The 22,428-nt window shown below is 37.1% G+C and overlaps 1 protein-coding gene across 2 annotated transcripts in view; it reads right to left on the bottom strand.

Moving 5' to 3' along the window:
• Positions 1 to 577: 577 nt before the first annotated feature.
• Positions 578 to 22,428, bottom strand: part of NUP107 (nucleoporin 107) — a 31,332-nt gene continuing 9,481 nt past the window's right edge. For both annotated transcript variants that reach the window (XM_075746267.1, XM_075746259.1), the window contains 22 exons: positions 20,278 to 20,405; positions 19,907 to 19,955; positions 18,665 to 18,736; positions 17,653 to 17,741; positions 16,642 to 16,720; positions 15,543 to 15,656; positions 13,220 to 13,310; positions 11,985 to 12,061; positions 11,383 to 11,442; positions 9,803 to 9,948; positions 9,648 to 9,696; positions 8,445 to 8,514; positions 7,880 to 7,998; positions 6,184 to 6,222; positions 5,683 to 5,833; positions 4,536 to 4,642; positions 3,787 to 3,889; positions 3,455 to 3,615; positions 3,146 to 3,271; positions 2,329 to 2,442; positions 1,897 to 2,064; positions 578 to 979 (listed from right to left, as the gene is read on the bottom strand). In XM_075746267.1, coding sequence (XP_075602382.1) covers positions 872 to 979; positions 1,897 to 2,064; positions 2,329 to 2,442; positions 3,146 to 3,271; positions 3,455 to 3,615; positions 3,787 to 3,889; positions 4,536 to 4,642; positions 5,683 to 5,833; positions 6,184 to 6,222; positions 7,880 to 7,998; positions 8,445 to 8,514; positions 9,648 to 9,696; positions 9,803 to 9,948; positions 11,383 to 11,442; positions 11,985 to 12,061; positions 13,220 to 13,310; positions 15,543 to 15,656; positions 16,642 to 16,720; positions 17,653 to 17,741; positions 18,665 to 18,736; positions 19,907 to 19,955; positions 20,278 to 20,405 — 2,220 coding nt within the window. In that variant the 3' untranslated portion in view covers positions 578 to 871. The remainder of the gene's footprint in view (positions 980 to 1,896; positions 2,065 to 2,328; positions 2,443 to 3,145; positions 3,272 to 3,454; positions 3,616 to 3,786; positions 3,890 to 4,535; positions 4,643 to 5,682; positions 5,834 to 6,183; positions 6,223 to 7,879; positions 7,999 to 8,444; positions 8,515 to 9,647; positions 9,697 to 9,802; positions 9,949 to 11,382; positions 11,443 to 11,984; positions 12,062 to 13,219; positions 13,311 to 15,542; positions 15,657 to 16,641; positions 16,721 to 17,652; positions 17,742 to 18,664; positions 18,737 to 19,906; positions 19,956 to 20,277; positions 20,406 to 22,428) is intronic.

Genomic DNA, 22,428 nt, shown 5'->3' with positions numbered 1-22,428 from the left:
TGCAGGACCTCCCCCCGCCCCCAGGCAGGCATACCCCCGCCTCCTGCCCCGCTGCCCGACAGGCCGCACTTTCTCTCCAAAGTGCAAAGACCTCTCAACAACTGGGCTGGGTATTTCTATACACACGCACACAAATATATGTACACAGAGGCATAGCGCAGATTACGTCAAGTGTCCTGGGTGAAGGGGCTGAAGCCCTTGCCTAACTGTACTACAGCCGTGTCCTCTGCACTCTCCAGTTAAGGGAACAGCAGCTAAACGTGTGCACACATGTAAACACAGCCAGGACAAGGTTTCTAAATAAATTACAAAATCTCAAACTTAGGTATGATCACCAAGAACAGCGCAAGCCCTGAAGCAAGCCCTTCAGGCTGGCAGTAGCCCTCGGCTTTCCCTCTCTTTCTTTGGTGTTCCTTTCCTCCAGCCCTCTGCCTCTGCTTTCTTCTCCCCTACTTCCACATCCATCCTCCTGCAGTCACACTTTCCACTGTACCCTTGCACATTTTTCTTCTGCGGAGTGATGCTCCCAGTCTACAGGCAGCTCTTTGGCATGTAGCAAAGAGATTAAGGAGGGTCATACAATCACCATATTTATATAATGACATTTTAGATTAAAATGAACAAACATGTTCTGTTTGTGAAGCACTTTTATTAGAAAACAAAAACCATTATGAAAAAGGTTGTGTAACAAATATCCTCTCTGTCAGAATTTTTCAAGTTGAAATTGAAATCTGAGGGATGCGGTCATCCCCCATATCCTGCCACCCCACCCCCCCCCAAGATCAGAACAGTTTGTCCGAGTCATGGTTTTGTTCTTTTTTATAAGCAGAATGTCCACGTTCAGAAGCTTTTGCAATATCTACATGAAGTCCTATGACTGAATTTCGTATCCCAAAGGATCAAGATCCTGGTCCAGAAGCATCAGAGAAGATTCCCTCAGCTTCTGTAGAAGCTTTCGGAGTTCTTCTTTTGAAAATACCTAAGAATAAAAAACCCCAACAACATAATGAAGTTATATTTATTAGCAATGAATAGCACTGATATAAAAGTAAATGCTGGTTAAGTTACTAATTTTTTTTTTTTCTTTTTATTTAAGACAGTGTGAACATCAGACCTTTCAGGTGAAGGACTGAAAGCTAGTAGCAGAATCCAAAACCTGAAGGTAGTCTCATGATAGCTCTGTCTCATAACTACTACAGAGATTATTAGTAAAGAGCCAAGTTTAATTTTCCCGTTATTGCTGGCAGAGATCTTGAGCCAATCCAGGTGAATGCATCACAGTATTTGTCTTAGCCTTGATGTTTCTTTTCAGATTTCTAATCCTTGGGTTTGTTTTTTTGGGGGGGAGTAGTGTTATGGTTTAGGTTTGGGGGTTTTTTTGTTTAGATTTTTTTTTTTAAGTGATAATGTTTTTTGGGGTTGTTTTTCAGGCTTTTGGAGGGAAAGAAGGTTAGGTAAACTAAGCGCTCCAAAACAAAACCCGCTTATACAATGTTCTGAAATGTAATGGAAATTAAAACATCAATTACAATTCTACAGTTCAACTTAGAATCACTGAATCATTTAGGTTGCAAAAGACCTTTAAGGCCATTGAGTCCAACAGTTACACTTATTTCATTTCAATAGCCCCCATCCAAAAATTAGAAACTGCATTACTCAGAAGAACTACTTGTCAAAACACTGGCATCATCTTCAGTGTTTCAAAGTTAACTGTTTCATTCCTTAAGGCTGCATACAAGGAAACCCTTTACTACTGCAGTGAATGGGAAGAGATAAAGAAACTTTTGATGTTAAGGAACATATGGCATGTTCCTCTCTATATAGAAACTTTTTCCACAGTCAACCCACAGAGCTTTTAAATGGAAACTAAGCTGCCTGGAGTTCTCACTAACTCACCGTATAAAGCTTGTGTCGCTCAGAAGCGACCATGTCTGCCAGTCGCAGGCACTCCTGATACTGTCCGGTACTGTGTAACACCGTGTGCAGTAAAAAGCACATCATTGGCAGACACAGCTTTCGCAGCAAAATCATCTGGTGCGTTCGTTCAGGGTCATCCTCGGCATCCTTACCATAGCAAAATAACATATTAGTATTATGAATGTCTACCTTTAAAAGCAGAACCACATCATTACAAGTGTCAGAGGCAAAAAACAGGACTAACCAGCCTAGACCGGGCTGTCAGATCCGATTTATGTGGTAACTGAAGGGGAAGCGATCTGTAACTGGTCATAGCGAGGCCAGAGTAAATTACACAGAAGCACATCAAAAAGATGACACAGGTATAACCGCGCTTTGTGGTCCGTGCCATGATATAAAAATTAATTTTACCTCTCTAACATCGACCATCCATCCTCCATCAACAAAGAGCAACACATTGTACATTTTCTCTTTCACATCAGCTGTAAGAGCATCCAAGAGGCCTTTCCAAATACCATAGTCCATCTGGCAAAGAAAAAAAAATAAACTGCTGCAGAACAGGATAATTTCCAAGGTTATTTTAACACAGACTCTTCAACCTAGCATGCCAGCGCAGCTCCAATTCAAATTAGAATCTTCACCCAACGGCTAAAACCTAGAAGCCTGCTGCTAACAACTGTTTCCATCCTTGCTTAATTCCCTGTCCAGAGTCAGACAGGTTGTTCAGAAGTAAAGCCACTAGAGGAAGATAATTTTAAACAATTTATTCTGCTGTGCTTGTAAAACAAATGCCTGTACTAACTAATACTAATACAGTATATTCATACTGGCCAGACACGCAAAAAGAACTTTTAGCAAAACAAACAAAATGACAGCATCTTTTAGAAAAGAAAATGTGACAAATACAAGAATAAGAAAGAGTTAATAGCAAAATCAAGTACTCAGAGTTGTTAATAACACTGACAATCAGCACGCTGTAATGAGTATTTACTATTACCTGACAATATTGTATGTAAAGCTGAGTCATATAAAAAAAATGAGAATTTATTGTGCAGTGGCATTACTATTCTACTGTCTCATGCTCCTTCAACATTATAAAATTAGAATAATTTATAATAGAGTTCTTAAGCAATATGAATTAACAGTCTTCTGCTGGTTCACTAAACTAAGATTGCCTCCTAAGCGAGAACGTAACTGTTTACAGTAAATAACTTGAACCTTTACCTACCTCATATTTCTTTTCTTTATGTTCATGTGCCACTTTTTCAGTGAAACTTGCTTGTGGTAACAAAGAAGGTTTCTGTGGAGCCGAGTTCATGTGTTTAAACCATTCGTTAAAGGTTTCGTGGGCTTCCTGGATTGCATCAGAAAGAGTGTTTGGACATTTTTACTCCAAGAATGACATTAAATGCACAGCTATAGTGCATCCAGGAATCAGAAGTTACATCAAATGGACAAAGATTAAAGTTTCACCACCAAAGCAAAGCCACCATTATTTCTAAGTAGTAACTTAGAATACAGCTTCTTTGAAACTCACCAAATATGCCCGAATACATAAATGTTCCCGTATAGCATTGTCATCTTCAGCTGGAAGTGGAGTATCCATTCCCTGTTCTTCCCACTGGTTATATATTTCTGCTATAGAGTCTTGGGGAATCTTCACAAAGACATCTTTTGCAGCTTCGTGTTTCTTGGATGCTATGAGAATGTGAACTGAGTATCAACAGCTTTGCAATTTCCATACTTTATAAGCTGACAAACCCATGTTTTTAATAGACTAGACTCAAAGTTATACCAAATGTAGTGCCAAGAGCCAATGAGAACAAAAACAACATTTAAGAAGTCTACAATATTTGTGAAGTTTAGTACCCAAGAACTTCCTCATGATTGCATTGCTTTGCTTAAGTGCTTCTGCCCTCTGCGCAGGATCAAATACGAGCCAGTCAATTACATCTATTTTCAGCCGATCCGCCTGTAAAAAAACAATGTATAGGTTCACTAACATTTCAAGCATACAGCTGATGTTAGAAACATTAAATCTGGTCAGTGAAATACATGAGTTTCTAGAGATCTCTGGATAGCATTATGACATGCTAACAAGGATCGCTTTATTCACAACTTTAGTACCAAAAGCTTAGAAAACAATTTCTGCAACCTAGAATCATTAAAAAATCAATTTCTAAGTATTCTCAAGATATTCAGACCAATGGATGAGCATCAGCTCTCGAAAATTTTTAAGGATTACCATGCATCTTCCTCAAACTTTAATATGAATACACTGTACAAACATGGTCTATGGAGTGCTTCCTATAACCTTCAGGGGTGCCAGCAGCCTGCAACCACAGTTTTTCAACTCTTGAATTAGATAAACTACCTATTTGGCTTAGCGAGGTTAAACCTGGCACTGAACAGCCAAAAAATTGCCACAAGTTTGCAAACTTATCAGTTGCTTTCTAAACAGTACTTTGAATGCAAGCTATTAACAATATTAACATTTTCCTCACAGGCTTTTTCAAGACAATTTCCACCATCGTTGAAAGAGAAATATGGATCACATATGGTAAAAGATTCCGTAGTTGATCGCAAACTGAAATATCTGCCCTACAAAGTACACTCACCTCCGTTGTGCCTGTATCTAACATGTGGTCATGGTGACTGAATTCACCAGCATCCTTCTTGCGGATGTTTTCAACAACAGTTTTTGTTATGGTTGCAACATCCAGACCTAGGTTAAGAGAGAACTATGTAAGAGTGATCGTGAATTCAAACTTGCCAAAAAAATGAATTTCTGACTCCAGTTGTTGATCTTATTCCTTACTACTAGCAATTCTTATCAGTCTGTTCACCCTCACGTTGTCAAACTAAATTATAAGCTTTTGAGATATGTAATTTATTGCAGGTATTTTAGAAGAATGATGTTTGAGATAACCGAGAACATCAAGCATGGGGGGAGGGAAATAAGACAACTAACAAGTTTTTCAGTCTGTGCTGGGGACCAGCATATATCTATATTTGCCAAGATCACCGACTCCTACAATTCGGATGGCAATACTATGATTTGACAGGAACATACCAGGAAAAGCTCAGAATAGTTCTTCCACAGATGTTGTAGCAGGATGTTTTATTTTTGAAACCTTAGCCAAGTTTTTAAAAGAAAATGACGAAAAAAAATGATTGAAGTTAGACACTGAAGTCTGCAGTCAATCTATTTCTTTGTGAATTTTGAGTGGCACAGAGGCACTGTAAAACAATGGACAGTGTGCTGCTTCACTGTAGTCCCTTTTAGTTTCATGTATAGGACTGGAAGGAAGCTTACAATTAATGTAAGCAACCCACCATGGCTAAGAAAGAGCACTGTAAATAGGACCAAAAAAAAAATTAAGATACTCATAACCTTCCTAAAGCCACAAACAGGTACATATTTTTATAATTAGTCTTCTGAAATAATGTGATCACATCAAGCTTCAGAGCATACATTTGAGACAGGCAGCTGGCATTTACTTCCTGCTGTCTTTGGACATAATCCCGAAGCAAAAGTGATCCTTAGTTTAATTCAGAAAAGGAATTGCAATTCCAGGTAAGGTAAAAACCACAATATACCTACTTGAAGAAGCGATCAGCAAATTAATTTTATTTAGTTGAAAAATGAAGAGACACAGGAAGGAAATAATATCATCTTCACAGCTAGGTCTTGCATTAAAAACTACAAAAAAAGACAAAATAACCCAGAATATAAAATGATCATGGAATATCAGCATATCTCACCTGCATCTTTTGCTAATTCAAGGCAGTGGTGACGTTGATCACTTTCAGTAACATCTTCAAGAAATAAGGCATACTGAGCAACTGCTAGCTCTGGGGGCAAGTGGCTAACATAAAATGCTATTAAATCTGTGTGCTTCTCAGATACCATCCGCTGGAGAATAAGAAGCAAATATTTAGGAAAACATACTATATTCCTCTGTGTAGACACATAAGCGTGTTTACACTTACGTAAAAAACATAAACGCGTAACAGATTTCTCATCATTTTGTTCTGATAGAGGAAGATTCCACTTCTCAGCTTCTAAACAAGGATCAATAAAACCGTCTCTTATTTAAACACTGCTGAAAACTCCACACATTAGGCAAGCTGCCATGTATCTCTTGAGATGAGAGCATTAACTGCGTCATAGCTCTTTCCATCCAGTAACCTTAAGTCTCCTTTTCTTCCTCTTTTACATCTAAATTACATTAGAGAAAGCAAACTATATTTTTGAAAGCTTACCTGAATGTAGGTCTTTAGGACTTCAACAGAAACTTCCTCCTTATTGCAAACAAATATAAATTCAATTTTAAATCAGGTAATGTGGCAAAAAGAAAAGAAAAGAAACTTTACAGTCTGCAACTATCACACAGACTCAAGGTTATTTGCTTATCCCTGCTTCAGTAATCTATACATTCAAACACGCTCAGCTGGAAGAACTGTTTCTCTCAGAGAATGACTGAAAAAAAATACATCTTCCGATTCAAAGATTTAGTGTTCCAAGGATTTTCTTTTTCAGCAACTTGATAATATAATTTTTGGTCTAACTGGAAAGTTACTTTTTAAATTGTTTTTCAAATCTCTCCATTTTATCTTTTTTTTTTTTTATTAATACGTAAAGTGTCAGACGAACAGATGACTACTGCAGTGTGCTACATGCACTGGTGTATTATAGAAAATTCTAATGTTCCTAGGTAGAGAGTATAAATATCACCTGGCTCATCCATAATAGCCTATACTAAACAACCAAAGAACAGGTCAAACACCTGAGACTGCTTTAGCGAAGACTTAAGTGTTTGTTACTGTGAAGAACTATCATTTTAGTTTTATATGTGTAAATGAAATTAGAGATCTTCATCGAAGCATACACCTATAGGAACTGTATTCAAACATCAAATAAGGAATATTGTAAAAGCTTGCACAACTGCCTCTTCCCTCTGAGGTCTACTGAGAATTGATGGAGTAATCTTCTAGTAAATTCACCTACTTCAAAATTGTAGAGGCAGTAATCAACAGTTACTCTTAATCCCACAATAGAATTTATGTAGGAAATTGCACCTTTTTCGTCCCCCCCGTTAAACATATGCTAATGACTAGTTCTACCATACTTTAGCTTAAAGACCTACTCTATCAATTTTTGAGTCTGCCAAAAAAATTGTGCAGGCACACACACACACAAAGTTCCTCTTAATTAGCTAAATGTTAACTGACTTCAAAAAAATTTCAACAAAGGAACGAAGCAATGATTAGAGGTATCAAAGAACCTAACAACTCAGAGCTGTATTTAAATCATCTAATGAAAACACACATTTGTCTTTTTCCAAAATAGGTTACATTCAGAAACTTATTTAATATATAAGCACTTCTAAATTTTAAAATATTAGAAAAGGAGAGCTTCTAATTACTTGTCATTGCCTCAGAAAAGCATAATTGCAGCTGCGACCCACCTGCATGTTTAGCATAAATAGGCTAGGTAGCTAGTAGGCTATACTTAGTACAGATTTTGAGAAAATATGAAAGTTTCAGCTAGTACCAGTTACCTCAAGCAAAACCATTTATGAGCTTACAGCAAGAGGTACAATTCCAAGGACTGTGTGTAAGATCAGGTTACATTCAAAGCACCTTGGCTGCTACGAATAAGCCCTAATATTGAAGTTTGAGTCAGGGTCTTCTCAATAAAGGGCTTATGAGCAGAATCCATCACCCTCAAAAAATATTTTTTCATGCTGATCTGGAGGGGAGGAGGATGCTCTTTTCTAATTTTTACCGTTGCATTTAGGCTCCAAGATCAACAAACACACTGTTTAAGCATGCAGCTCCTCATCAGCCTGGTAGTAATTTACCATCATTGTATGTAGTTTATACATTTACACACAAGCATTTCTACTTCAAAGACTAGCTATTGCTATGACAACAAATTAAATATAAGTGAACTTACCTTAGTCTGCAGACCCAAAGTGCGGAAAAACAGAATAAGATGCGTCATGAAACGAAGGAGGTGTCCTGGGAGCACGCTTCTGTCTTTGGAAAGCCATCTGCTGAATTCTTCCATCAAACCTATAACCACCAAGGAAATGTCAGTATTAGCCATATCAGAGGGGAAAAAACCCACCTAATAAATATTTCAAAATTATGCATTTATTCAACAAACATAATTTAGCCTCAAAAGCCCAACAAACCAGAGCAGCAACAGTTTTGGAAAGATTTAGTCGTTTGGCTTAAATATCTGCTGTATGTATTTTGTAATTTCTCAGAAGAAGTTATAGCAATAGTCTCACATATATTCTGACACATTTACATGATTTCCTGATTTCCTTGAAAACTACCTCGTATGTCAAACTGCAGAAAGTCCCCACAGTTCTCGATTAAAGCAGCAGCTTAGCTTTTAGGTGGAGTTTGCCTACTGTGTGCTTCTAAAATCCATTCACATGTAAGTTTCTGGAAAGGTCACTAGAAATAATGGAGTCAGTTGACATTTAAAAATCACTTAGAGAAAAGCTCACCATCCACATCTCCCAGTATAATGAACTTCTGAATCACGTGATAGTGTTCTTGATTCTCCTCTATAACCCTCTGGGGAGGTAAAAAGAAAGTTCAAACTCTGAATAAAATCTTATAGCATAAAGTATAAAGAAAGCAAACTTATAAATAAAGCAAAGGTTCCCTGGGGAAAAAAAGCTATCCTATTTCAAAGAGTATTCTGCATAAAGAGCAGGAGAAAATGCACTTGCTGTCTCAATGTCAAATTACAAGAATATTGACAAACTGAAAGAAAGAACCAGAATATAGATCTGTGGAGTTAATACTTTCATGGAAGAGATCCAAGACTAAGGGCTTTTTGCTCTGAAGAGAATAAATAAGGATGTTACAGGGAATAGATTCTACAAAGTCACAAAAGAAGCAACAATGTGTATAAATCTTTAAAGAAAAGGCCTGTGAAACTTAACTGAGGAGGCAAAGATTTTTTTTTTTTTTTTTTGGTAGAGGACTTAATGCATGAAATACAATTAAAAATCACCAAATGGTGAGAATTGCACTAGAAAGGCAAAGACAGCTGCGTGTATTGGTGGCTGACTGCATCACTCTGCAAGCTGTCTTTCAACATGTCTTTGTCTTAGCGATACGGTAAACGCTATATGTCTATTCCATCAAATAAAAGTGTAGTTTCAATTTAATCTTTACAAAATTAACATATAAGTTATATCTTCCATCTTAAATTAAATAAGTATCCTGGGTGTTAAAAGTAACAAAGAAACACAGCCTGTTTAAGCAAATCTGCTCTTAAATTTTGAAAGGCCTGTTTTGAAATATGCACGCAAACCTCCTATAAAGAAAATGGAAACCTCCGATACAGAAAAAAGTATGTAATCAATCTTTGCACATTTTATCAAGGTGTTAAATAGGTGATTTACTCTGTCTGCTTTGTATGTCTGACAACACTTGACAGTCAGCTATTTCTTTAGCACACCCAGCTAGTTCGGCAGATATAGGGCAAGACAAAACCTGTATCTTTTTCTTCATTAAAAGGTGGCAGCATATAGAAAAATCTATTTGAATTGAGAAATTACACATTACAGAGGTAGAAAACCTACAAATAAATCAGTCACTGTGCATACTTGAGCAGTTAAATAGTGTAGTGAAAGGACAACCTCATGAATAGTTAAAAATTGTAAACAGTGAGGAGAAACACTGTAATTAATATGTACCTTTTTGTCTGTTGCCTGAAGTTCTTCAAAAACTTTTTCTGAAGTCCAGCTTCAAAGTAGGAGAGAAAAGGCAAAAAACGTTTACTTGAATATTCCACACAGACCATACAGGATCCTTTGTTCAGTGTAGGAGCATAATTTTATTTAAAACTTACTTTGTTTCTAAATAATCTCTAGGGAGCTCTTCCATCTCCTCTGTAGTTATTACTGAGGTTCGTATTTCCTGCTCAACAAGTGTGTCCACCATGACCCTGAAATATGCCCAAACAGTATCTTCCCAGGTGTCGCAAACTGGAAGAAGCTACATATTGAAAGAAATTATCAAGAGATGGAGAACTACCAGAATCCGACCACAGCAACTGTAATTTAGGCCCAGATTTCCGGGCACCAAAGCAGACCAATAACCATCTTGAACAACAGCCTTTCTTTCATCAAAGCAGGATACAAAATATCCTTTCACTAAATAATGCTGTAGTTCCTTGATTATTTTATATCAAAGGTAGTCAACAGAAATCGTCCTATCCTCCTTCCAAAGGCAGCACCACTCTAACATGGTTCCTCCTCTTGTGTACCACCACCTGAGAAAACCAATCCAGATGAAGACTACCCACTTTTCTGCCTGATCATTTTTCAGCAGGGTCACTTTGCCTTACTGATTTATGTCACAGCTGCACAACTCTCAGTGCAGCAGTGAGTGGTGAAGGGTAGGAAGAAGGTAGTTCCACTGCTGTGGTGATATAAAGGATTTTATATCCAGTTCTCTGAATCTTGCTAGGCTCTTTCAGCAGTGAAACCCCAGGATGAGTTCCAGAGAAAACTCTGCATTTCATGAAACACTTCTCTCTTACAGTAATTTTAAAATCACTGAATTTTACTGAAATCACTGAAATTTAATTTCATTAACTGTCTCTTTGCTCTGTCACGAGAAGGTAAGTATCTTCTGTTCTAGAAGTCTGTATAATTTTACAGGAAAAAAGGCATTGTAAAAGAACTCATTTTCAATTTCAATGAATAAAACCTGACAACATTCCCTATTCCCACTCTTTTTATTTTCTGAATTATCTTTATTTCTAAATCATCATACCAAGATGGGGGAGTGGGGCAGGAAATGAAGCTCCTCAATTAAGAGCTTACTACTGATTACTATAACAGCAAATAAACTTTTATGATAGTCTGCAATGTTCCTCATTGTTATTAAAAATAAAATAAAAAAAAAAATAAAATAAAAAAAAAATTAAAATCACTAGTTAGGAGTGGGAGAGCACAAAAACATCCAGAGGATTAATACTATTAAAAAGACAGAACTCTTAAAGATAAAAGTGAGTATCACAGAGAGTATAAAACCTATTGATAATGAAATTTGGGTATCAAATAATCTTTGGATACACCAACTTGTCTATAAGAATACTGGGCATGAGCAGGAAGGTGACTATATAAGCTCTTAAACAATATTAAAATAGACAAGAACTAAAACATTAGATCTGTTTGTACAGTTTGACAGTCCTGACTATCAGCAGGAGTAATACTAAGAAAAGTCTATCAAGTATATTTAATTAAAGACATGTAAATAATCCAAGGAACGTCTACTACAGCAGCAGTGTTTGCTATTGTCCAGTTTATTAGATCTTTAAAAGTACAATAACCAGTAACTGCAGTATTTCTGATGATATCACTGTCACATGAGAAGGAAAATGCACAACTACCAAACACCACTTAACTAGGAGGCTTAACATACCTGTTTGAGGTTTCCACTCAGTGCTGCATAGATTGCTCTCTCATATCTATTAAACTGCTCCTGAAATAAACAGTAAAAAAATATAACTTTTAATTAGAAAGCATGTATGCTTTCTAGTCACTTTACATTTTATTAGAGATTAATCCATTACAAAATGTTCCATCTAACAGTTTCCAAGAAAAGCTGGAAAAATCACAGGACACATCAGGAGTCAAAATACAAATAGCGAGTGACTTCCCCTTCAGTGGCATCCCCTCGTAACTTACCTGAAAAAATTACATTGACTTGGAAAGAAAGCAATGTTTTTCCTTTCCCATTCAATTAAGTCAAGACGAAAGCCAAAGTTAGTGCCAGTAGTTTCACTTTCAAACAAATAATTTAAAAAAGTCAGATATTTCCTAAGCCTTAAAAATTGGTGCTGATTATGTAGAGTTCTCACTACAAGCTATAAATACATTATTTCACAAGTCCTCTTAAAAACATTAATTGCAAATCCTATAAGCAGCAAACACAGAGGGGGTAGGTTTACTTAAAATCATGTTACAGCATTCAGAAAAGTTCAAATTTACACATTAATAACAAGCAAATCAGCATTATCTTACCTCTTCAGCCATACGCCAACAACTTATTTTCCAAATGCACCTGTATGGATTCCCTTGAACAGGTTCCAGCTCTTTTCCTACATGCAAAGGATAATTAAAAAAAAAAGAAGGAAAAATAAAGAAAAAGGTGCTATTAAAAAAAAAGAGAGAAATCAGTTACAAGGTAAAGCCTATTTTCTGTTACTAACCCAATTTCAATCCCTCTGCAACTCTTCTCAAAGCATTTTGGTGCTTTTGACTGGACCACAAGGTGGCTTTTCTGGGAAGTTTGGTAAATGTACATCTTAAAGTTACAATATTTTGAAAGCTTAGCTGCTATCTAGCTTTGAAGAAAACATTGGTTTTGACCATAACATATCTACAATATTTACATTTGGAAAACACAACGTTAAGGAGAAAAGGAATTTTTATATCTTAAGGAATAACAAACCTCTAAAAACTGTCACTGTTATTCTGCATTCATCTGCATGAGGGCACGCACCACAGAATTAAAACATAACAGCAGGCTAGGTACGTACACTCAAAACAAGGCTAGGACGCTGGTGAAGCATGCAGATAAACAAAAGAAAGGGCTATCAGGATTTGAAAAGTAGGAAAGCATTATGCCTTCCAGACCTGGCTAGGCACAGCACTTAGACATGTTCTTAAATTCTTTGCTAAATCCTTCAATGTCCTGAGCATACAGAGAAGCAAGGTACTGTGTTATAAATAGGACCGTGTGCAAGAAACTCCAGAACCAAGGAGAAACATAATTTAACAATTTTCAAGTGTTTTAAAAGCAGATTTTCTCTTGGATTTACATTTGCTGAACTATAGTCCTACTATACCTTTCTGAAGCTGGATATAGAGTCCAACTTTGAGTCTGTAAGCATCTATGTGCTATGTTGGCACATAGGTGGCCCAAGGCAGATGTTGAGAAAATACAGACTGAAATGTTATACGGCAGTGGAAGATCTGTCCGGAACTCTAAGACATCTATTTCCTAGTGATTATGCTTGATTTTAAAAAATGAAAGTGATTTAGCATGTTAAGTGGATTCAGTGAACTCATACCTTCAACTAAAATAATTTCATATTAGTTTTTGCATGTTCAACAGATATGGCAAATATTTTAGATACAAAAAAGGCTCTTACGGTGAAATGAGTGAGCTACTTCTCTTTGCCACAGACAAATATTAAGATAAAGCCTGCTGCCCTATTTTTACATTTTTCTCAAATGCACTTTGAGGCAGATACCTCCATTTATGTTAGGATCATGATACAATTTCCATCCTTCCAAAGTTGCAGCTCTCCAGGCCTGACCACATCGTTTGCATAAGCGCTGTGCCTGAAAAATAATGGATTTTCTCAGCAACAGACTTCAAGGTAGGAAAACCAACAGCTTCTCCTTTAAAAATTTGAACATTATTAAAACAGTTAATTTCTGTAGAGATTCTACTATGCAAAAAATATGCACAAAGAACCTTAAACTCAAAACAACTGAAAGATTTCAAAGTAAATAAACTGTCATCAGTGTTTTTTTCACTGACCATTTTACTTTTCCAGTCAGTATTTATAGCAATGTGAGCGATATGCTACAGTCTCATCTTTGCTAGCTTAAACAGGTGTTAGGCATCCTTCTGATAAGTTTAGTTTAAGGTGTCATCTTGTTGCTTAGATGTATAATCCATCTCTTCGCGCAGTCATCTACTTTTCCAGTTGACTTAACTTTCCAAACCCCTCATGCAGTTCTAAAAATATCAATCCCACCTTTCCCACAACAATATTCAATAGTCTATGCACTAGCACAAACAGTTTTAATTCAAAGCTATTTTGAATAGCACAGAAAGTAGAATAAAACTGTACCAAAAAAAGCTTGCCTACAATTCTTCCAATCCTACACCCGTGCGAAGAAAAATTCTAAAAGTCAGCTCAAGATTATTTCATTAGTCTGACTGGTACTGTTCCACGCCTGACAAAACAGTATGAACAGTGAGAGAAATTGCAATATGCAGTCTTGGTTTGTTTAGCCAAATTCTGTTCTTCTCACATTGGAAGGCTGCAGACATTCAGCCATTTTGGGAATGGTGGCAAACAGTAAATTTAAAGGACAGACAAGCGACTTGTTCTAGCTTACTGCTGTGTGTTACCTATTGTACAGTAAATGAACTGCGGTTCACTCTTAATTCAGAGTAAGCTCGAAGTATTTTAACTTACCCTTTCAATAGTGAATAACTCACTTCAGGCTTATCAGACAGTAGGGACATCATAGCAGCAACAGCAGAACAACTGATGCTGCAAATTTATATTCATACTGCCCTGCAGCAACATGCTCATCAGAAATGAATAGATGTGCCACAGTGGAACAGAATACTAGCAAGTAACCATATTTCTAAGTCTAAGGTCTTGGGCACAAGATTCTCAAGCCCTTTTTTTCCCTCCTCATTACTCAAATGTCATTATATATACATAGAGCCTAGTGTAAGGGAATCAGTTTCCAGCTGAGGCCTTTAGACAACAACCACAAGACAAGTATTTCCATGATTAAATCATGAAAGCCACTTCACAACTGGGAACTGTTACTCAGAACAGCTTTAGGACTGAAATTGCCAGTGTGCTACTCAGCTAAGGATTAATGCAAAGTATACACATCATATTCTCTAAGGTGGGGGAACAAGCAGACCTACAGTAAAAGAGTTAATAGAGGATAACAACATGCTTTCTAGAAAACTCTGATAGACTATCTGAGTATTCACTGCTTCAGACTCTGCCAAACAAAAAAGGTAAGAAAACCAAAGGTGAAAAGAAGGAAAGAAGGAAGAAAGGAAGAAAGGAAAGAATGGAAAGAACAGAAAGAAAAGTTATTTTAACTAATAGAAGTAACCACTGTAAATAACTACATTTCTTCTGATGGCAGTACTAGCCTATGGAGCTTGCGCACTGGTCCCCAGTTCTCAGTTCAGGGACACACCTCCAAACATGCCATTGGAACTGTGTTTACAACAAAGTGACAAAAATAGTCCTGACTCTCCCTCAACTCCACTCAGATCACATACCCAAGGGAACATCAGAGGAGCAGAGGAAGTAAACTTTGCTTAACTTTATGCTATTGCTAAGAAAAGCATACATCAAACCTCTTTCTAGTTAAAACTGCAAGCGCATTCCACTCTAATATATCTAGAAGGAAGCCTGTATGATAATCCACTGATTATTACAGCTGCAATTGGGAAGTGCTTTGAAACATTCTGTGTGTTTGTCTGGCAGTATTTAGTATCAAGCCACTACAGTAAAAAAAAGTATTGTCAAACAACCAAAAAAAACCCCAAGGCTACAACATTTTTTCCATAACATCTATATTTCTACACCCAAAATTACTTAACTAAATCCAAGATTTTATTAAGATACTAATTTAGCACTCCATCACTGTCGGTATTGATAATAAATTGAAATTTAAATCACTACAAGCCAAATTTAAATGGACATTTCAGTACACAGCTTTTCATTAGCTTTAATAGTAGGATTTAAAATAAATAAGTTAAACTCGTTAGCCAGGAAGATACTGTAACTTTCTGCAGCTTACCTCATCTGTCATTCCTGCTCTGATGAGAGTGAACAGATACTTCAATAACCTCGCGTCATCTTCTCGGTCCAAATCATCAAGTGGCAGCTTCTGTCTTATAGGAGCATCTGGATCCTGCAAGAAAAAAAAAGTCACCATCCATCCACACAATGCCTGTATGCCTCTTCTGATGAGTTCCTGCCCTGTTTCATAACTTGGAGTCACTTTTTCATGTTGGCACAACAATGTGTACAACACATGTAACATCTAGCACACTTCCCTGTCTTTCCTCTCTCGTTTCTATTATGCTTCTCCTATCACTGTTCCTGTCAGGAGCCATTGCAATTTTTTTTATTTACTCCACCACTTTGGTTTTTGCCCCAAACTTCTCATCTTCTAGCTCTTCTCACCTCCTAACATCCTTTCCCCTTCTGCCTCTCTACCTACCAGACTGCTTCCCCTCCTTCTATCCAAGGAGGCTTTTCCCAACAGCTGTACTTGCTTCTATTTAATCCAAACAGATTTTCTCAAGCCAATCACTATCTCAGATCAATCCCAAGTTGAATTGATCTCCTACTCCTGCTTCACTGTCACCGAGACAGTTCATTACCTCCTTCTATTGTACAGTCCTTTCTTTTCCTGACTTTCCTCCTATTAGCTTTTACTATAGTAGCTCTCAAGGAATCCCATCAGGACTTGGTTTCATTGTACTAGTTAGTGTACAAAGACAGTATGCCCTTATTTGCAAGGACTTCCAAACAGTTTTATAAACTTTTCTGGTTAGAAACACGAGTTTATTTCAGACATAGAAAGCACTAATAAAGCCATTTACTTCACCAAATAGATCACAGGTACTTGTGATGGGGGGTGGAGGCATGGAAATAACTGCTGAAAGAAGAGAGAAGTCCACGTATCCCAAAAGGAACTCCAGAGGTGTCCTGTCTCACAATTTCTGTACTGATTTTCATCATTTCCAACTTAAATGCTTTGGAATTTTTAGATTGTGCAACTACTTTTGGGTAGCACAACTATCTATAAATTGGTGGAAGGTGGTGAAAATAGCACATATGCTTTCTCCAACCCATTTTGAAACCAAACCTTATTTTAAAATAATACTTACCAACTCTGTTACCAGAGCTCGAGAACTTCCAATGTATGTACTTAACTGTCGCTGCTTCAGGATATGTAGTGTGTTCTCCCTGAAAGCAATGAAATGTTTTTGAGAAAAATTTTGTGGGTTTTTTTTAGTAAGCATCTTTTAATAAGACATAAATATTGAAAGATATTTTTTGTTATATGGAATATGGTTACAGAAGAGCCACACTTGGTTTGGTTGGTTTATCAATGGACTGTGTTACTGTTGTGAAAATGCAACATTTCACAGGAAGTACAGTATCAGAATCAATTCACATATTTTTGATTTATTTTAAAAGCATCCATTGTTTCAATTATTCACGTATTTAGCTATGAATGTATTTCTGCGTGAGAAAATGTCCCATTAGCATTCACTAGAAAGTCAGTCTAGGGCAGAAACTCAACTTAGGATGAACACGTGATTCCAAAAGCCTGTATTCGCTGACCATCAAATGCAGACTTATTCTAGGCATCTAGCATCAAAGGTACTCTTTGGTATTTTCTGCCATAAAACCTGTCATAACTGATATTAAAGGTGACAATAATGGCTTCTGGTGAAAGGTCAATGACACAAAGTGATGACAAGAACTTAAACAAGCAAAAATTAAAACCAGACAAAGTAGTGACCACCTGAGAAACACATAATAAAAACGGTTTTATCCAGCGTAAATAACAGGCTGACCAGCAGGTGACCATCTCTTATTGTGCCTTGTTATGAAAAATCAAATCTGCATCCAGGTTAAGATTAAATTAAGCTGCTTGGATGGTTTTCCTTCCATTCTTGCCTCCCAAAAGCAGTAACTGACTTTTGAGAAGATATACTTCAGCAGATGGGTAGGAAATCTCAATTTTTACATTTAAGAATTTAAAGAAAATAAGTGAATGAACAGAACAATTTTTTAAAATCCACTTCTTTTTAAGAGTGATTCTGTGGTTGTGCCTGTGAATCTTATACTTGACGGAAACGTATATACAATCAAATAAAGTCTGAACTTACCAATATACAGATTTTGCATAAAATTCAATATTATCGGAGAAGTCCCCAATTTCATCCTTGGCAATGCTCTCTAACCAATCTACCACCAGCTGGAATAAAATTAAATTGCGTTTTTTAAAACAAACATGTAACAAATAATATTTTAACTGCCTTCCTCTCGTCTCTGGATCTATGATACAATCATAGAATGGTTTAGGTTGGAAGGGACCTTAAAGATCATCTAGTTCCAACCCCCCCTGCCATGGGCAGGGACAATCTCCACTAGATCAGGTTGCCCAAAGCCCCATCCAACCTGGCCTTGAACACTGCCAGGGAGGGGGCATCCACAACCTCTCTGGGCAACCTGTTCCAGTACCTCACCACCCTCACAGTCAAGAATTTCTTTCTAACCTCTAATCTAAATCGACCCTCCTTCAGCTGAAACCCATTGTCCCTGGTCCTATCACTACACTCCCTGATAAACAGTCCCTCACCATCTTTCCTGTAGGCCCCTTCAGGTACTGGAAGGCCGCAATTAGGTCTCCCCGGAGCCTTCTCTTCTCCAGGCTGAACAACCCCAACTCTCTCAGCCTGTCCTCGTAGGAGAGGTGCTCCAACTCTCTGATCAACTTCGTGGCCCTCCTCTGCTCATTACCTACATGATAACCAAAGGCGTACACATCCTGAAGACTATTCCACTTTAAGTATCCAGCATGAAGGTTGTTTAGGCGCTTGATCTCTATTTCTCACTAGATGCTGCAGTTACTACAGTGCTACTTAATAGTTTATTAATCACCACCAACAGTAACAGATTCTCTAAACGGCTTAGCTCTCAGCCTTCCATCCTTCAAGCTAGCCCGATCTGATCTTTAGAAACTGAAGAGCATTACTTTTACATATACAAAGAATAACACACTTCAGTGAATATAAAGAAATAAGTTTTAGAAACAGCTTAATAAAGTGCACAGAGCATGTTGTATATATTTGTCTACTGATCTATTTCCATTCTCATCTTACAAACTTTCCGTCATACCTGGCTTTGTCGAACAAGTGAATCTTTCTGAAACAAGTTATCTACATTCGTCTTTTCGCTAGCAGTTAAAACCTATTGAAGAAAAAGCTGATTATTACTTTGTGGAAAAGAAAATTTGCCACAAAACTATGAATACCAAACTGAACACATACTAACTCATAAACTTTCTACAAGTTCGGTATGCTACCTCTCCCCCACCCCTTTTTTAAGAACGGATGACACTATACGTTTATTTGGATGATCCTTTACATCCAGCTACATTAAAAACTGTAGAAATTAGATTCAGAATATAATTCACAAATGTATGACCAAGAGTCTACATAGTAGATCCATTGTTTCCACCGACTGCACTCATATATCCTGAATCTTATTTATTACTGTATACATAAAAAGATTACATTTTCCATGACCATATGCACATTTAACATAAGTGAAAAAAAAAGCCCAAACCCAAAAAACCCAGCCCCAGAACCCCGATCCTTCTAGCTGCTCTCCTGTATTAATTTAGCTTTCAACAAAAAGAGAACAGAAGATGTATTTTCCTAAAAAAGAACCACAGGTAGGGGACTACTTTTTGGCACAACAGTGTTTAATTTAATAGTGACAACTTAGCAGTGGGATCCTAGAGGAAGCTATTTTATGACTGAGAGAAAAGCAACTGCAATCATAAATTTTGCAAAGGCAGAGTCACTTATTGTTTTGTCTTCCTAAGCATATTCTGGCAGCAAAGGCTGGAAGCACCATATTGACATAGACAAGAAGACTACAGCTGAAACAAGAATGCTAAAAAATTTGGGTTTCTCTTGAGATAATTGAAATCAGGATTGCAAATGCTAGACAGCTTGAGACCACATGTTCTTTTAGACAAAACAAAATTATATCTAACCTATGGGAATATTAACACTACTGATGCAACCTTTAAAATAAATAAAAGTTATTTCCAGTGGATTTTCCAAGTGTATGTAGAATACTTAAGGAAATAAAAGATAAAGTATAGTTTATAATATTTTTACAGTAGCATTTTCTCTTTAGAACTATTTAAATTAACTTTTCACAATATATGAAATAATGTAATATTTGTCTTGATAAAAATTAGATCAGTCTAATTTTTGTTTACCTTCTTTCACCTTTGAATTTTGAGTGGCTGCAATATTGAGATTGTAAAATTAAAATACAAGCATTTAGCTTATTTAGCTGCTTATATCGCTTTAAAAAAAAACAAACCAAAAAGTCCAAGCTTACTGTGATATCAAATGCAGTTTCATCTTCCAGTGCAGACTGTATTCTGTCTCTAGAAATAAAAATGCAAAATATTAATGATTAAAATAAAGCTGAGAAAATTCAGCAGAATGCTTATGTGAAAGCACTTAACAATACCTTTACAAAAATGTTCTTTTAAAAAATTACTAGAAGTTGCAAAGGTAACAAGAATAGGCCTGTTCACAACTTTCATTTCTGTAAATACATAATAGACATGTGTATCAGCATCTAGTTCCATAAACAGATTATTAATAGGTACTTAATTGCTTCACTCCATATTTATAAATTCATAAAAAAAAATCCAAGACTGTCAACTCAGTGCAAAAACATAACGTGCTTTTCAAAGGAATTACCTATAAAGTGAGGACAACAGTCTCCAAGTTACCATCTCCTGCTTGAGAAGCCACAAGACACTGGCAGTTTTTGAAAACTTTTGCTGTCCAGGAGTTGCCCGATATACTATTTTCCCTAGTATATTCACCTGAGGTAAAATAAATTTAGACATAGTTAAGATCTGTATTTTTTTTTCTAAGCCATTACAGCAATCTCTTCATTATCCTGACTGCTTTCAACAACCAAGTTTGGTTACCATCTTTTCAAAATACTAGATGTTACTCCACACCATAAATTCCCTTAATTATTAATAAAAATAATATTAACACAGCCTAGAGGCCATAAACCAAGAGAGTAGCTTTGTTTTGCAATGCACTGTACGAGCTCAGGCTACCCAAAACCAGCTTATGTTGATCAATTAAAAAGCACCAAAAGACTGGGAGGGAGAGAAGACAACCACTGCAAAAACAAACAAATCAAACCCAAAACCCAAACCACCAAAACCCCCAACTTTTTTTCCATATATATCAACATCAAACACAAAGTCAGCCCTACTGGTATTTGCGACAGCATTTAGGCATTTATCAGTGCCTGAAAGATATCCTTTCCTTTCTAGCTCTGTTAAATGAGGAAATCCAAACTGTTGGTTACCACATAATTTACAGTATCACCAAAAAGAAATTCCATTATCTTTTCCTTTATTTATTATGAAGAAAACTTAGACAATGAAGCCTTCTCCATCAATAGCTAGCTCCAGAGCTCCTACTACTTCTGAGAACAGCCCCAAACTCTTACATTTTAGGAGTACCCAATTCGTCAGGCATCAATATATTCATCAGTTTTCAAGTGGGAGGTGAACAACAAAAAGAGTTCATGGCTGCTAGGAGCCACTGGGCTGATCTCAGGGTACAGCTGAGAGGCAGCATGAGAGCTCAGGGCTGTGCACTCTGTCCTGGTTTTGGCTGGGATAGAGTTAACTTTCTTCCAAGCAGCTGGTATAGTGCTGCATTTTGGACTTAGGATGAGAATAATGTAAATAACATACTGATGTTTCAGTTGTGCTTACACTAAGTCAAGGACTTTTCAGCTTCTCATGCCCTGCCAGCGAGAAGTCTGGGGGTGCACAAGAAGCTGGGAGGGGGCACACCCAGGACAGCTGACCCAGATTGGCCAAAAAGGTTATTCCATACCATATGACATCATGCTCAGTATATAAATGGGGTGGGGGGAGCTGACTGGGGGACACACGGATGATCGCTACTCAGGGACAGGCTAAGCATAGGTCAGCAGGTGGTGAGGAATTGCATTGTGCATCACTTGTTTTGTATATTTTATCATTGTTATTTTCTCTTCCTTTGCTGTCCTATTAAAATGTCTTTATCTCACCCCATGAGTTTTACCTTTCCCTCCCCCTCCCATTCTCTTCCCTATCCCGCTGAGGTGGGGGCAGAAAGCAAGCGGCTGTGTACTGCTTAGTTGCTGGCTAGCTTTAAACCACGACACACCCCCCCATCAGCAATATCCAAGCCAATCCTTGGAGCAGCATCCTTCACTCCACTTTTGTAGGTCCTTGGGAACATACAGTCAACTCCCCTCCAATTCCACACGGCTTAAAAGAACCAGTCTATATTCCATGGTCTTGTAGATGGTATCTATGTTCTCAAACAGGAGGAATGGAAGAGACTTTCTTTTCCATTTCAGCTCAGAAGTCCACCATCTCACAAAATAATCAAGTTCACATTTATTTTCCTTCTCATCTGCTTCCCACTTGGGAACACAATACTGGTACACACCTCATTAAAGATCTCAGCATTCTCCAACTCAGTCCTAACAACAAATTTGCACAAAACAGGGCTAGCAACGTTCTACCAAGAACACATCTTCTTAACATAGACACAGCTATGAAGTCTCTTAAAAAAATTACCTGCCCACCTCTCTTTTGTGATCAACATTTATTGATAGAAGCATCACCATTTCTTCCTTTCAAACTGTCAATCCCTGTTGCTCCCGAACTATCAGTCAACAGCCAATCAAATAAAAAACTGTGTCTAAAAGCAGCGACACCTTAAATTTAACATTGAGCCCTCTACTGCGAGCTTGTTAGTAACGTAGCAGAAAACTCTTAAAGTGTCATAATACAACGATTTATACCCAACAGAAAGATGTACTGT

This window comes from Balearica regulorum, chromosome 1 (genome assembly GCF_011004875.1).
Source record: "Balearica regulorum gibbericeps isolate bBalReg1 chromosome 1, bBalReg1.pri, whole genome shotgun sequence".
NCBI lineage: Eukaryota > Metazoa > Chordata > Aves > Gruiformes > Gruidae > Balearica > Balearica regulorum.
Note: the sequence above shows the minus strand (reverse complement) of the source record. Positions and strands in the feature narration are given on the sequence as shown.